The 14,428-nt window shown below is 36.9% G+C and overlaps 2 protein-coding genes across 6 annotated transcripts in view; both read right to left on the reverse strand.

Annotated features, from left to right (window-relative positions):
- Positions 1 to 1,010, reverse strand: part of LOC137952259 (nuclear-pore anchor-like) — a 90,348-nt gene extending 89,338 nt beyond the window's left edge. For all 4 annotated transcript variants that reach the window (XR_011112205.1, XM_068799372.1, XM_068799373.1 and 1 more), the window contains exons 1-2: positions 608 to 1,010; positions 380 to 526 (exon numbers count right to left, since the gene is read on the reverse strand). Coding sequence is in view for 3 of the 4 variants with exons in the window: in XM_068799372.1 (XP_068655473.1) it covers positions 380 to 526; positions 608 to 913 (453 nt within the window). In the remaining variant the exon portion in view is untranslated. The remainder of the gene's footprint in view (positions 1 to 379; positions 527 to 607) is intronic.
- Positions 1,011 to 3,650: 2,640 nt separating this feature from the next.
- LOC137951795 (BTB/POZ domain-containing protein At4g08455) lies at positions 3,651 to 14,406 on the reverse strand. Of its 2 annotated transcripts, XM_068798710.1 has the most exons (3): positions 14,391 to 14,406; positions 13,612 to 13,964; positions 3,651 to 4,238 (listed from the first exon to the last, which is right to left on the reverse strand). In XM_068798710.1, exons 2-3 carry the CDS (start codon positions 13,906 to 13,908, stop codon positions 3,777 to 3,779), a joined length of 759 nt encoding a protein of 252 aa, XP_068654811.1. In that variant the 5' UTR covers positions 13,909 to 13,964; positions 14,391 to 14,406; the 3' UTR covers positions 3,651 to 3,776. The 2 variants fall into 2 exon arrangements, with proteins under 2 accessions (XP_068654811.1, XP_068654810.1); XM_068798709.1 differs by lacking the exon at positions 14,391 to 14,406 and having other exon boundaries at positions 13,612 to 14,013.
- Between the last annotated feature and the right edge of the window lie 22 nt (positions 14,407 to 14,428).

The raw sequence follows: 14,428 nt of genomic DNA on the forward strand, positions 1-14,428 counted from the left end.
GTGGACTCTAAGCAGTAATTATTTTGACTTTGGCAGAGACGAAAGAGTAGCATTTGCAGACAATCATAACTAAACCACAGAGCAATTTGACTGCACTGCGTGATTGCTAGCAAAGCGAGCCAATTTGGGCTAACCAACTCGTTATGCAACTAACTTGTAGAGATCGCGGCAGCACCTTTCTAGAACACGTCTCAGTTTCTCAAACTGTTAAAAAACATGTCAGCCTGAATTTCAAATATCACAGTCATCAGGCACGTACTTTCGCCCGTTCGAGATTATAGAAACCTAGCCCCTTGGAACAAACAAACAAAAAAAAAGCGCAAGCAACGAGAGATCCAAAACAGAGGCGAGAAAGCAATGAAAGCCGAAAACAACTCACAATTTTGTCCAAGTAGGTTTTAATGAGAGAATTCTTCTCTCCAATCTCCAAATCCTTCTGCTCCAACAGCTCCAACAACTGCCTCTTCGACTTCTGCAGCTCGGAGACCTCGACAGATAACCTCTCAAGCTCTCCATCCTTCTCAATCTGATACGGAACCCAAATCATTATAAAGAGATTATATAACCCACTTAGCACATCTTTTATTTGTCAAATATAATATCTTACAGCTTTCAGGTAAGTCTGGTGCTTTTCCGCATGGGCCTCAGCGAGCTCAGACGCGCATTTTTCTAGAGCAGAAGAGAGAGAAAGGTTCTCCGACCGAAGATTGGCGAAGTTGGAAGAAAGAGATATGTACTTCTGCTCGAGGAGAGAGCAAGTTTGCTCGGCGGTAATCGATGACGCATCGGATTTTGCTTTCGCAGTTTCAAGCTGAATGAAAAGATCGCGTATGTACAAGTCGGCCTTCTCGGCTATCAGAGAGACGTCGCCGGAGTACCGGCTAAATTCTTCTTCAGAAAGAAAAAGCGGCATTGAGGAGGAGATGGAAGAAATTCTAAAGCGCGGGGAGCATAGATGTAGGGAGAGTAGAAAAGGCGCGATTCTGTAGGGGTGGAAGTACGCGACCAGAGGGAAGCTGGAAGGGCTGTCACAGGAGTCGCGGTTTTTGGCGTTTTATTAATAAAATTGTTTATGATGCATTTTTACTTTTTTAAGATAGTTTTATTTAACTTTTCTGTTAATAGATTAGGATAAATTTGAATTTCTAGTAACTTAATATATTATTTAGAAATTAATTTATTAAATTAAATATATAAAATTAAATATATTTAATCAAATGCTTACTTTCATAATACCTAAATATTTAATCGAATGGTTACTTTTATAATATCTTAATTCTCTGTTAGTAATTAAATATAATATTAAAATATAAAATTATATAAATACAAAATATGTAATTTTATTATATAAATGTATACAAAATTATATAATAAAAATACCTTCAAGGGAAGTGTATTATTGTTGGTTTATGTGGATGTTATTGTCATTATTGACAGTGATATAGACAGTATAAAAGAAGTCAAAGAAAATATATGCAAAGAATTCAAAATGAAGGATCTTGGACTTTTGAAATATTTCTTGGGTATTAAGGTCTTCCAATAAAAGTATGAGATCTTATTATCCCATACAAAAGTATGTTCTTTATCTACTTGAGGACACAAAGATGATGGGATATCGACCAACAAATACTCTTATGGATGCTAACACAAAGCTATGTGCAAGCTCTAGTGAAGATGTTGATATAAGTAAATATCAAAGACTTATGAGAAAGTTTATTTACCTGATTAGATATATCATATGCAGTAAGTGTGGCTAATCAGTATATGCATAAACCACAACTTACTCATTGGCAAGCTCTGGAGAGGATACCGAGGTACTTAAAAGGAGCCCCATGGAAGATACTTCTTTATAAAAATCATGGTTACTTCAATATCAAAGGTTTTGTGAATACATATTGGGTTGGATCACCTAATAAGAGAAAATACACATATAGGTATTGTATCTTAGTAGGAGGTAACTTTGTTACATAGAGAAGTAAAAAGTAAAATATTGTTACAATATCTAGTATAGAAGCAGAATACAAAGTTATAGCCCACACAATCAGTGAACTTCTATGGATAAAATATTTTCTTACTGAATTGGGTTGTCAGAATGGTTTTGTCCACTCTTGTAGGCGGTAACTTTCCGCACCTAACAGATCGATCTTTTGAGTGTATTGGTTTGCCGCTGTCATGGTATTAGAGCTAGGTAAGCTACGTCCCGTGTTCGAATCCCGTGAAAGGCGGTCAAGAATGGGCGGGGTGGGTGTCAGAGTGGTTTCGTCCACTCTTTTAAGTAGTAGCTTTCTGCACCTAACAGATCAGTCTTTTTGGTGTATTGGCTAGCCGTTGTCATGGGCTTCTACAAAGAAGCCCATATAGAGCTATATTGTAACAACCAAACAACTATTCACATTACTTCAAATCCGGTCTTCCATATTGCGACTTTATACTAGAGAAATTTAAAGCCAATATTTTATCTCTCAGACATATTTCATCCTAAGAACATATAGCAAATATACTTACAAAGCCAATTACATCCAAAATTCAAACCACTATATGCAGTAAGCTGGGTATTTATGATATTTTCTCTCCCCCAGTTTGAGGGAGAGTGTTGGAAGATAAGCTTATAGTAGTGGCATGATGTAAATTACTTTGATTTTTTCCCTTTTAACAAAATAATATAATAATGCATAGAAACCTTAAGTAAGCATCTATTTTTCTCTTAACAACATCATTTCATTGTGAAGAATAGAGACGTAATGTCAGATAGATGATGACATTATCATTGCAAAATGTTTGTAAAGCAGAATACACGTATTCTTTTAACCAGGTTTATATGATGTATCATTTCCATCAAGCTTAGAGGGAACTCAGTTAAATGATCAAGTTTGTCTCTGATAATCAAGAATCATTTAATAGATTGTGACCAACTCAACTAGTTTAACAACCCTTTAAAAGGAACTAATGTGATTTTCAAAAATTCATTTTTTTTCTCTAGCCACGACTTCAAGTAAAACTAAAATAATTGAGTATGTGAATAGATTGAGTGTCCTCATTGAAGGAGAAGAAGAAGAAGAAGAAGAAGAAGATTAGGGTTTGCCTTGGACGACTCCTTCTCCTTCACCTTCTCCTCATTGAAGAAATAATGATATCTCTTTTTGTATCATTGATGCAGATCTTCTCTCCAACTCTGAGAAACTTAACACAGACTTCAAAGGCTATCTTTATGTGATTCTTCCTCAATGGTTGAGTAGGTCTTCAGGAGGAAGAATGTTAACGTTCAAAAGATATAAAACTCTTTAATTCAATGAAGTCACGTTCACCGAGGACAGGGAAGTCTACATCCCCTCCTAATTGGTTTATTCAATAAGAAGAGCTCTAATTCAGGAAAGTAGACTTCTAGATAAAGTCCAAGTGCTAAATTCTCAATGACTCAAGTTACCAATTTCCTTGAGTTTAAGCACATACAAAATGGGAGAAGAGACTACCCATTACATACAATTTTACAACACATTGAGATATGTGAGTTTTTCTTTAAGAGCTCTTTTTTATCCTGTGCAAGGATGTGAGCTCCTTATAAGAGATTATCCCTCAGAGAGCTTTGTAAGGGAGATCAAGGATAAGGGTTATCATCTTATATGTTGTACTACACGTATAAAAAAAAAAGATGAAGCATATAAAAGAGATAGAGAGAGAGAAAGCTATAAGAAACACAGCTGCATTCGTAGTTTCTTTTCTTACACATACTTTTCCTTCTTTCTTTATTTTCCTTTTCCAACATTTACAAGAAGCTGCTAAGGAGTATCCCTGGAGGACGATGCAGTGTTTATCTGCTTGGCAAGATAAGCTTCATAAATCTCAACGACCAATCGAGGGTCCGTTTCCACTAGTTCCTTGTACTCATCTCTTTCAGTTAATGTGTCCATATTATCTGTTATCAATGAAAGAGCGGCCTCTAGCAGTTGCTTTGCATTGTGCCTATGAGCAAATGCAAAACTTGACACTGCATTATCGTTTGTCACTTTTGACGTCATAAACTTCTCACAGAATGCCTTGAGATGCTTTACTTGATATTTCTCTGCCAATATTAGAAGCTCATAAGCCAATTGCTCATCAAGAGAAATCTCAGCTGTGTACAGATAGTGGACAAATGAGCGAAGAACATCATACGACACATCACTTATCTTAATGGTTCCACTTCTGCTCTCCTCCATCTCATTTTCTAGCATAGCTCTGAAAACTGGTGATTTGCTTATCTGAGTCAAAAGAAAAGGAAACAAAGATTAACCAATAATAAAAATTTACTAAAATAAAATTATAATAACAGCGTAAAAAATTTCAAATCTGAAATGATCGTGCTTGTTATGGTGAAAGAATTCTATGTAACGCGTGTATTTTACAGGTATTTATGTTACGATACTAGCACACTAAATTGCAAGTAGGGAAGGTTCACAATGATGGGTGTGCTAGTGGCTAGTGAGATAGAAACAGAGAAACCCACTTCAATGAGAAAAAGACATTGTATTACCTAAAGAATTCCAGTACCGATGCCTTGACCAATACAAGATAAAACTCTAATTACACAAAGATATGAATGAGAGTTCATTTGTGTGTATTAAGAAAGAAAAAGAGAGGAAAATTAGAGTGATGGAAAACAGACAAGCAGTGTGAGCAATTAGGACTCCTAAAGCTAAATTTTGGCTTCCTGAATATAAGAATACCATAGAAGCTAACTTAGAATAGGAAGCATACCAACAGTTTACCTCTATTTACTAAGTTGAGTACAATTTCTTTTTTATGAAAGGATGTAAAAATTTTAAAAGAGGGAGAGAAATATACAAACCTAACTAAGCAAGCCAAGTTGAGTACGATGCTACTTTCTACATAGAAAATTTGAGAGTTCGAGTTTGAACTACATAATTTGTACACTTCTATACCTCTAAGAACTTCACAAAACCCAATGAGAAAAGTAAATAAGAGAAGGTATGCAGTACTTTTCTTCTTGACGCTCATAAAGCATATTCCTCAGATTATAAATGGCAGCCATGTAATTTTCAATCCCATTCAAGTATCCGTCAGGCTTGAAAGCTGATAATGAAACCTTACTGGCTTCTAATAGTAGCAAACCGATTCTTAAACCTCTGGATCTCCTTGCCCCTTCCCAGATTACTAAGACATTTCACCAGGACTTGGCCATCTCATGATGCTCCTGAGTTTCAAATCATGGAATTAACTAGTCTACATTGTTTTGAAAATTTTAACAAACAATTATCAACTCAAAAAGAAATTCCCTTTTTTGTAGACACCTTCCTCATCGACCACAAAATTTGTTCATTGTTACTGGTTAAAATATCAACTCAGGAGTATTTTGGTCATTTAATATATTATGTTTTTATCTTATATGATGTCTATTAGGTAGGCGATGTCTTCATATGCCCATGGTCCAATTTTCATTCATTTTAGAGGAATATTTTAGGAGATATTTAAGTTTATGTTTTGAGGGGCAATTTTTGTCTTTTATGTTAAAATCACTTAAAAACCTGATTAAAAGAAAAAGGGGGCGTCCTTTTTGAGAAATGCACTCAAGGCAGCAGCAGCTGTTACTCCTCTCCAAGCCCTTCTTCTCTTATTTTTCTTCATTTTCACCCAAATATCAGATATTTCATGGTATCAGAATAAGGTTATGCACTTTTTGGGCAGATTTCTCTCATTTTTGTGGTTCTTCTCTCAATTTTCAGCAACCCTTTTAGAGGATCTTCCCAGAGTTCTGGATTGGCAGCTAAGAATTTCATTTTTTACCTCTCGGCTCATAGCTACTACTAATTGAAAGATTATGTCATTTAATGATCCCAATTTGAGAAATTTCTTCAATATTGCCTGCGTCTCCCTCTACCTTGCTTGCTTCATCATCAATTTTGCATGCATCACCCAAATTTCATGCAATTGAGTTGTTTATTCTTCAAATCTTGGTCTCGATTGCTGAACTTGATTGGGTTTACTGCTGGATTGCCCTAATTGGTTCAATTGTGGGGCCCACTTAACTATGCAAGCACAAAAATTATGGGAGAAAAGTTCCCATTTGATTGGTTGATGCATTGTTGCATTGAATTGTGGTAATTTGTGGTGTATAATGGCTAAATCCAGCACGCAAGTTGCTGTCCAGAGGACCAATGAGAGCTCCGATGTGAAATTATCTCAGCCTATTCCGATAACTACGATCCAATTGAATGGATCGAATTATGTCAACTGGTCACGATCAATTTTAATGTATTTGAGGGCCAAAAGGATGGCCAAATACATAACAGATGATCCTTCCATACCTATTACTGCGGATTGGGTGGTTGAAGACAATTTAGTGATGACCTGGTTGGTAAACAGTATGGAGTCACAATTCAATGACCAAATTTTGAGTTGTAGTACTGTTAAGTCCATGGGGGACAACCTTAGTATCTATTTTGTCACAGGAAAGTAATTTGTCAGGAATCTATGAGTTGTATGTGAGATACTTTAACATGAAATGTGGCAGAAGATCGGTAACAGATTACTTCACTGAGATGAGAGGGGTACTACAGGAAATCAGCACATTCCATCCATTTACTGTGAATGTTGAAGACTTTTGTAAGAAAGAACATCAGATTTGAGTGGCTCGATTTATAGATGGTTTGGGCTTTGAGTATGATTTCATTCGAGCTCAGTTGTTAGCCAATGAAGACGTGACCACCCTACAACAGGCATTTAATAGGGTTCTTCGGGCTGATGATGCAGTAGTGCGTAAAAATGACTTAGGTAGAAGTCTCTCAAATGCAGATGCTCTTAACCTCTAGCCCTCTACTGGCAAACCTAATGGTCAGTTTCGTGGTAGTAATAATAAGGGTAGAGGTTGCTCCTTCTCTACCTGTGGTCGTGGTCGAAATGATAGGGGGATAAAAAATGTGTTCACTGTGGTAGGTCAAACTATATTTCTAAAAAATGCCTGGGCCAACTTTGTACTCAGAGAAAAAGACGGTTCTTCTCACACTAGCTCTTATGAAGAAATTTAGTAGTTAGTACAGCGATTAGGCCATTTGACTGCATCATCTGCTACTTGTCTGACTGTAGACATTCATCCTTCATCCCCAGCAAGTGCCACAATGGCTAGTAGACGTATGACTGCAATGAATGCGTCCTACTCTTCCTACTGAATAATTGATTCAGGAGCCTCTACCCACATGTCAGGTATGTCTTCCTGGTTTTAGTCTATTAATCCGTCTTCTTTATATCATAGAATTACTTTACCTGAAGGATCCACCTCTCCCATTCAAGGGGAGGGTACTGTTCGAAATACCCCACAGTTATTGTTAGATTAAGTTCTATTTGTTCCCACGTTTCCGATTCATCACTTGTCCGTGAATCACATTACTAAATCTTTAAAGTGTTCCCTAACTTTTTATCCTACTATCAGTGTTTTCCAGAACTTGTAGACGAAGAAGACGATTGGCTCTGGACATGAGAAGGCAGGACTCTATATGCTAGATGATGTATCTGTTTCTCGAGCTATGACACTCTCTACTACAAATTAATCCTACTTATGGCATCTACGCTTGGGACATTCGTCACCAATTAAGTTGCGTCAGTCTTTTCCTTTGTTGCCAACAAATATTTCATTTGATTGCGAGGGAAAGCATCATCAAACTAGTTTCCTAGTTAGTTCTAGTTGTAGCACCAAATTGTTTGAGTTAATTCATTTTGATATATGGGGTCCATTTTAGATTCCTAGTCCATTTGGTTTTAAGTATTTTGTGTCATTTATTGATGATTTTAGTCGCACAACTTGGGTGTATCTCCTACATGAGAAATCTGAAATCTTTGATGTATTCTTGAATTCTTTTAGTGAAATAAAAAATCACTTTGGTGCTTTTGTTCATATGCCTCCTACTGATAATAGGTTGGAATATCTTAATCATAAGTTTTTGACTTTTGTGCTTCCCATGGTATTACCCAGCAGACATCTTGTCCTTATACTCAACAAAATGGGGTAGTTCAACATAAAAAAAAAAAAAAAAATCTTCTTGAGGTTACTTGAACATTGACTACACATGAACGTTCTTAAGTCGTTTTGGGGGGATGCTATTTTAACTTCTTGTTTCTTAATTAAGCTCATGCCCTCCTCTGTTTTGAATGGCAGATTCCTTTCCAAGTTTTAAAACCACATTGTAAACTATTTTATGTGGTACTTGTACTTGTTTGTTCACAAATTTGGAGCTTCGGTTGATAAGTTGTCACCTTGGTCAAACAAATGTGTCTTTCTAGGGTACTCTAGTCGACAAAAAGGGTACAAATGCTATGACCTTGTCCACCAAAAGACATGTGTCGACTGATGTGACCCTCTTTGAGCAAACACCGTATTTTGAGTCCTTCAGTGAGATTCTTGTTTCTTTTGAGTCTTCTTCAGATAGTCCAATTCCAATTGTTGTTTTGGATCTCCCAGCTTCATCAGGTTCCTCTCCACCTCTTCGTGTCTATAACCACAACCTCGTGCTACTACAGTGCCTCCAACAAAAAAGCCTACAGAGTTATCTTCTCATGCCCCGTTGTCTTCCTCTTCGCTTGCAGGCTTTGTTCTATCAGATTTGGACTTGCCTATTAGTCTGCGGAAAGGTAAACGGTCTTGCACTTCTCATCCTATCTCTAAATATGTTTCTCTTGATTTTTTGTCTCCTTCTTTTAAATCCTTTGCTATGTCCTTGACTACTTCTATTATACCTCGTTCCGTGCAAGATGCTTTGCCTTCTCAAAGTAGAAATGAGCTATGGATGATGAGATGAGTGTTTTGATGTCTAGGGGAACCTGCCATCTATGTGATCCTCTGATGGAAGCTACTATTGTGGGGTGTCATTGGATTTATAGTATAAAATATAATGTTGATGGATCTATTGAACGACAAAAAAGCCTGACTGGTAGCAAAGAGATATACACAAGACCTTCGATGTTGATGTGTTTGAGACATTTTCTCTTGTAGCCCGACTTACTTCGGTATGTATCTTAATCTTTGTATCGGTTAATAATGGTTGGCCTCTTTTTCAGCTTTATGTGAAAAATGTCTTCTTGTATGGAGATATTTTTTTTGAAATGTTGATAATTTTATTTCAAAAAAAGAGAAAATACATCAAGGGAGACCTCCCCTACCAACAAGAGATTGAAGGGGGGGTCTAATTTAGCACACAAATCAGCAGCCGAATTGGCTGGTCTAAGTCTTGTAAGAAGATTTATATGAAGCAGTTCATATGGAACAACCTCCTGGATATGTTGCTCAGGGAGAGACATGGAAGGTATGTACGCTACAAAAGGCCATTTATGAACTTAAACAAAATCCTAGGGTGCGGTTTGAGAAATTTAGTACTGTACTAATGCAGTTTGGGTTCCATCGAAGCCATTGTGACCATTTCTATGTTCATACTTAACAAGAAGACTGGTGTAGTTGTTCTGGTCGTCTATGTAGATGATATTGTGCTCTCTGGTGATGATCTTGAAAGCATTACCAAAGTTAAACAGTATTTGGCAACATATTTTCAAAGTAAAATTTGGGTCCCCTCAAATACTTTCTTGGCATTGAAGTTACCCGTAGCAAACAAGGTATTGTTCTCTATCAGAGAAAATATATATTAGATATACAGCAAGAGGATGGTTTGTTGGGTGCTAAACCGGTAGATACTCCTGTAGAAGTCAACCATAATCTCATGATACATAGGGTCCTGCTCTCAAGGACAAAACTCAATACCAATGCTTGAAAGGTAAATTGATTTATGCTACAGTTATCAAGCTAGATTTTCATTTGTTGTGGGAATTTATTTTGAAAGAATTGTGAACCAGTTCATAGAAAATCCATAGAAAGCACATTTAGAAGCTACTCAATGGATTTTAAAGTATTTGAAGGGTGCACCTGGAAAAGGTCTGTTGTATTCTCAGAATGAACAGATTGATGTACTTGGATATTCTGATGTTGACTACGTTGGGTGTAAGATGGATAGACAATCTACATCTAGCTATTGTTCTTTTGTTGGAGGTAACCTAGTAAGTGGGAAAAGTAAAAAACAAAAAGTCGTGGCTAGATCTACTGCAGAGGTTGAATATTGAGCAATAGCTCACCATGGCTCACACGGTTAGTGAGCTTATGTTGATTAAATCTGTTCTTCTTGAATTTGGTTTCCAGTTACCAAGTCCTATGATCATGAAGTGTGATAATCAAGCGGCCATCTTTATTGCAAGTAAACTTATATTCCACGAGAGAACTAAACATATACGAATTGATTGCCATTTTATTAGAGATGTAGTGATGCAAGGAAAGGTGGTAACTCCCTATGTGAAGTCTTCAAACCAGTTGGGGGATGTGTTTACCAAGCCACTGGGAAGACTTGAACATGTATCCTTCTGTGACAAGCTAGGGTTCTTTTATATCTACTCTCCAACTTGAGGGGGAGTGTAAAAATATCAACTCATGGCTATTTTGGCCATTTCATATATTATGTTTTTATCTTATATGATGTATGTTAGGTAGGCAATGTCGTCATATGCCTATGGTTTGATTTTCATTCATTTTAGAGGTGTATTTTAGGAGATATGTAAGTTAATGTTTTGAGGGGTATTTTTGTTTTTTATGTAAAAATCATTTAAAACCCTGACTGAAAGAAAAAGGGAGTATCCTTTTTTTAGGCACACACTCCAAGGCAGCTGCTGCTGCTTCTCTCCAAGCTCTGCTTCTCTTATTTCTCTTCTCTTTCACCCAAATATCAGATTTTTCATTACCATATGATATGGCACATTGTGATGTTGAAGAATTAGTTCAAGAACACTTACACTTACTAGATCACACAAAGTTCACTTGTACAAGGAGGCTCAATTTAAAGTGAGCTGACTTTCCTATTTTAGGCAAAATTTTCTAATATTGGATTGGACAGGTAGTAACTTTCAATTTCCTATTGTACAAAGCTGAAGTATAGGCTACAAATTAGTAACAACTCACTGTAGTTGGAAGTTTAACTAAAAGGAACTTGCTGTTTTGGTTGAAAGCTTCAAATGCTGCTCAACTTGTTATCTTGGTTAGAAGTTTCAGTAACATAGTCCATTGCAAGTTGAAGTTTCCTCTTTACAGTTTAGACACTTAGTTTCTAAACTAGGTAAACGTAAAAGTAGTAACTTCACAAGTTAGAATTGTTTCCTGTTTTCAATTTCTTGAGTAACAAGTTAGAACTAGATTCAACAACTACTACTAAGAGTCTATTTCCAGAATGGAACAGCAATGAAGATTCCTGCATTGATGAGTTTATTATCTTTAGAAATGCCTCTAATGTAAAAAAGGAATAATCTTCATTCACTGAATCAAATTTTTGTTTTTGTTGATCTGTTTGGAATTTTCTCCTGACAGCTGCAGTAATCTTCTTCTTTTTTTTTCTTTTTTTTTTGTACTACATAGCTGCAGTAATCTTACTTTCTGCCTTTCAGGATTTACCATCAAACTTGGTTTCAGACCCTAGTTTTCTAGTTGTGTGCTGCACTCTAGGTTACTCACACTCTAAAAGAAGCTCTCAACTTCATTACTTCATGAATCCAAACTACCTTGCCATGCTGCGTCACCATATCCAACAAAGATTTTATACATGGAGCAAAAGAAAGCAAAACTATGAACTGATAAATGAATTAATTTAAAAAGCCTTATAGCATAAAACTAGGACTAACACATAGGTGATGATACTCACAGCACCCTAATTTTCTCTGGCCAGAAATTTTATTTTTGCATGTCATTCAAGGAAGCTCAATGGTCCAATGTCAGATATTTGCTATCCCTACCTTCACTTGCTATGAGAAAGAAATACCCACCTCCAAACCCCCTCCCCCAAAACAGCCAGATATCTTAATGCCATCAAAATTGTCTGACAAAGGAACCATATGAACCATCATAGATAGGGTAAAATGTCTTCTCAAATGCCACAATAATAAAGCCAGTGATTCAAAAATCCCCCCTACAGGAGAGCGGCTCTAACCATAATACCTTATATGTCTAAAACATTTTTGCCAACTGCTGCTCTGATGTGATCGTTAATTTCCAATACTAAACAACTCTACTTTTGACATCATTGCATAGAATTCAATCACTGGTTTTTTCCTTCACTTCATTCCATGCAGCATTCAGCTCAACAGAAAATTGCCGAATTGGTTCAACATAGAAAGAGGACCAGCATGAATCTAGTGAATTTTGATGCATGCCACATTTGATATGTTTTTTGCAAAATATGACACAGCCATGCACATAACATTAAAAAAGGCTCACGCTGCCAACACCATTTACTCAAGATCAGTAGCTTTTCCTCTGCTAGACCTTTACAAGAGCATTTTAGGATGGTCAATCTTCATACAAATACAACAGTATTGCTGTAATCCAGTAATCCGGTTTTAGTTTCATTACAGGCATCCTATTTTGTGAAGTTTTCATTCTTTCTCAGTTATTATATTTATGAACTAGCATCCTTCTTTTCAGCAAAGAGATAGAAAGTAGTTTTCCACAAACTCTTTTGCCATCTTAGGGCCACCAATTTGATGCTGATACTCCGCAACAACACTAAGATCCTGTTTAAGAGAATTTTAGACTTTTAACCTTTGAAAAGAAAGAGAATTCTATAGCTCTCATACAGTCTTTCTTACGAAAGCTTTATAGCCACCCAAGGACAGCGCAGCTCATATACTGAGAAATCTTCAAAGGCAACAAATAGGGGACCAGAGGACCAATCTAATCTAGCAGGCTCCCCATCCTTCAAAACCATTTGTAAGCAATTTATCCTTCCATGTCCCCTTTACTCACTTTAAATGCTCTACAGTCAGCATTGAATGCTTTGCTACCATCAGTGCTTTCATTGATTGTTGGGGTGTTTGATTTTCATTTACTATTTCATGGCGAGGATAATAAATTTTTTGGGGAAAAAGGAAAGAGTCTAACTACAAAGGAAAAAAAGAAGGAACCAAGATGACCATGCAAAGAGAAAACATCACCATCAAAGCATTCTTATATCTATGGTAGAAAGCAATACAAATTCCGCTTGTCTATACATTGGGTAGTGAATGAGGCCACATTGAAGAAATTCCCAGTTTAGAATATAAATTCAGCTCTCCTCTTCGTAAGCAAATGTTATTTGGCAAGACACGCGCTTTAAAGTTTAAATCAACCATTCAGTATAACAAACCCTACTTCTTATGAAACAACCTTTAATATGTTGAGAATGGAGAAAAAAAAACCTCGAATTTCGATCTTAACCTGGAAAAGAACTAAAAAAGAGGGGAAAATAGACGGACAAAGCATGTAATCAGTCAACATTTCACACCCACAAATTTATGGCCTGATCCTTTTAACTTCCACTCACACAACTGAAGAAACTTCTTTTGATCACTTTCCATGTTGCGATGATACATATTCCGGAAACACAAATCAAGACAGAGAAATTCTTCGATTATTTAAAGAAACTTAACTAGCATCAGTCCATGCTCCAATCTTATAGAGTTGATATTTCTTTCATGAATGGTTTCATTTCATTTCAAAAATCAAACATGAGAAAGCACATAATTGGATAGTTAGAAAAGGGTTAAAGAACGAGAGCAACTCACTAGGACGGCCTTGTGGGCACGGAGAGCAGAGCAGTGGTCATCGGAGGCTTGCAGAACGAGATCGGTGAAACAGGATCGATGGTGTTCAATAGGTGAGGCGAGTTTGAGGAAGGCAACTTTGGTTTTCAAGTCCTCGATCTCTCGCTTCAACTCTTCCTCCGTCTCGCTGGCTTCCTCGTAGCACTCTTTGCACGTCCCCGCATCGGTTACCTCGTATTCCTCACGGCACGACATGCATCGTAAGCAGGGGGCATAGCGGGAGGCGGCGGCGGACCTCTCCCTCCTCCCGGAAATCATCTTACGTACAGAGCGAGAGACGCCGAGTCGTCCACAATTAAGCAGAAACAGGAGTGCTGTTGGAGCGACACAATGAATAAAGTAAAAGATTTTCGCTCTCCTCTCTCCGAAAAATTAACAAACTAGCATATCGAATGAATAGGCGTATTAGCCAATACGCACCTCTCCCAAACAATACCTCATCCATACGGTTAATATCCAGCCAGATCTATCGAATTATTTTTAATAACAATTCCATCACAGTTTCAGTGACCGAACAACAAAAAGGATTATAGTTAGGAATTAGTTTTAGACTTTCAGAAATCAGGTTTCAATTTTCAAGTGAAAATCATATTTCAGATGTGATTGTAGTAATTGAGATTGAAACAAGCATACAAGGGGCTCCCAATTGAAGTACAAATCGGGTTTATTTCAGAGTCCGAACTCACAAAAAAAAAAAAAAAAAAACGCTGAATCGCTTTTCATTAATCAGAATTTCATACCTCGTCAGAGTCGATGATAGACCGATAGTGGGAGGAGC

This window comes from Aristolochia californica, unplaced genomic scaffold, assembly GCF_029961685.1.
Source record: "Aristolochia californica isolate CCGP_79_NKW_82.1479 unplaced genomic scaffold, dmAriCali1.0.hap1 SCAF_15, whole genome shotgun sequence".
NCBI classification, from domain to species: domain Eukaryota; kingdom Viridiplantae; phylum Streptophyta; class Magnoliopsida; order Piperales; family Aristolochiaceae; genus Aristolochia; species Aristolochia californica.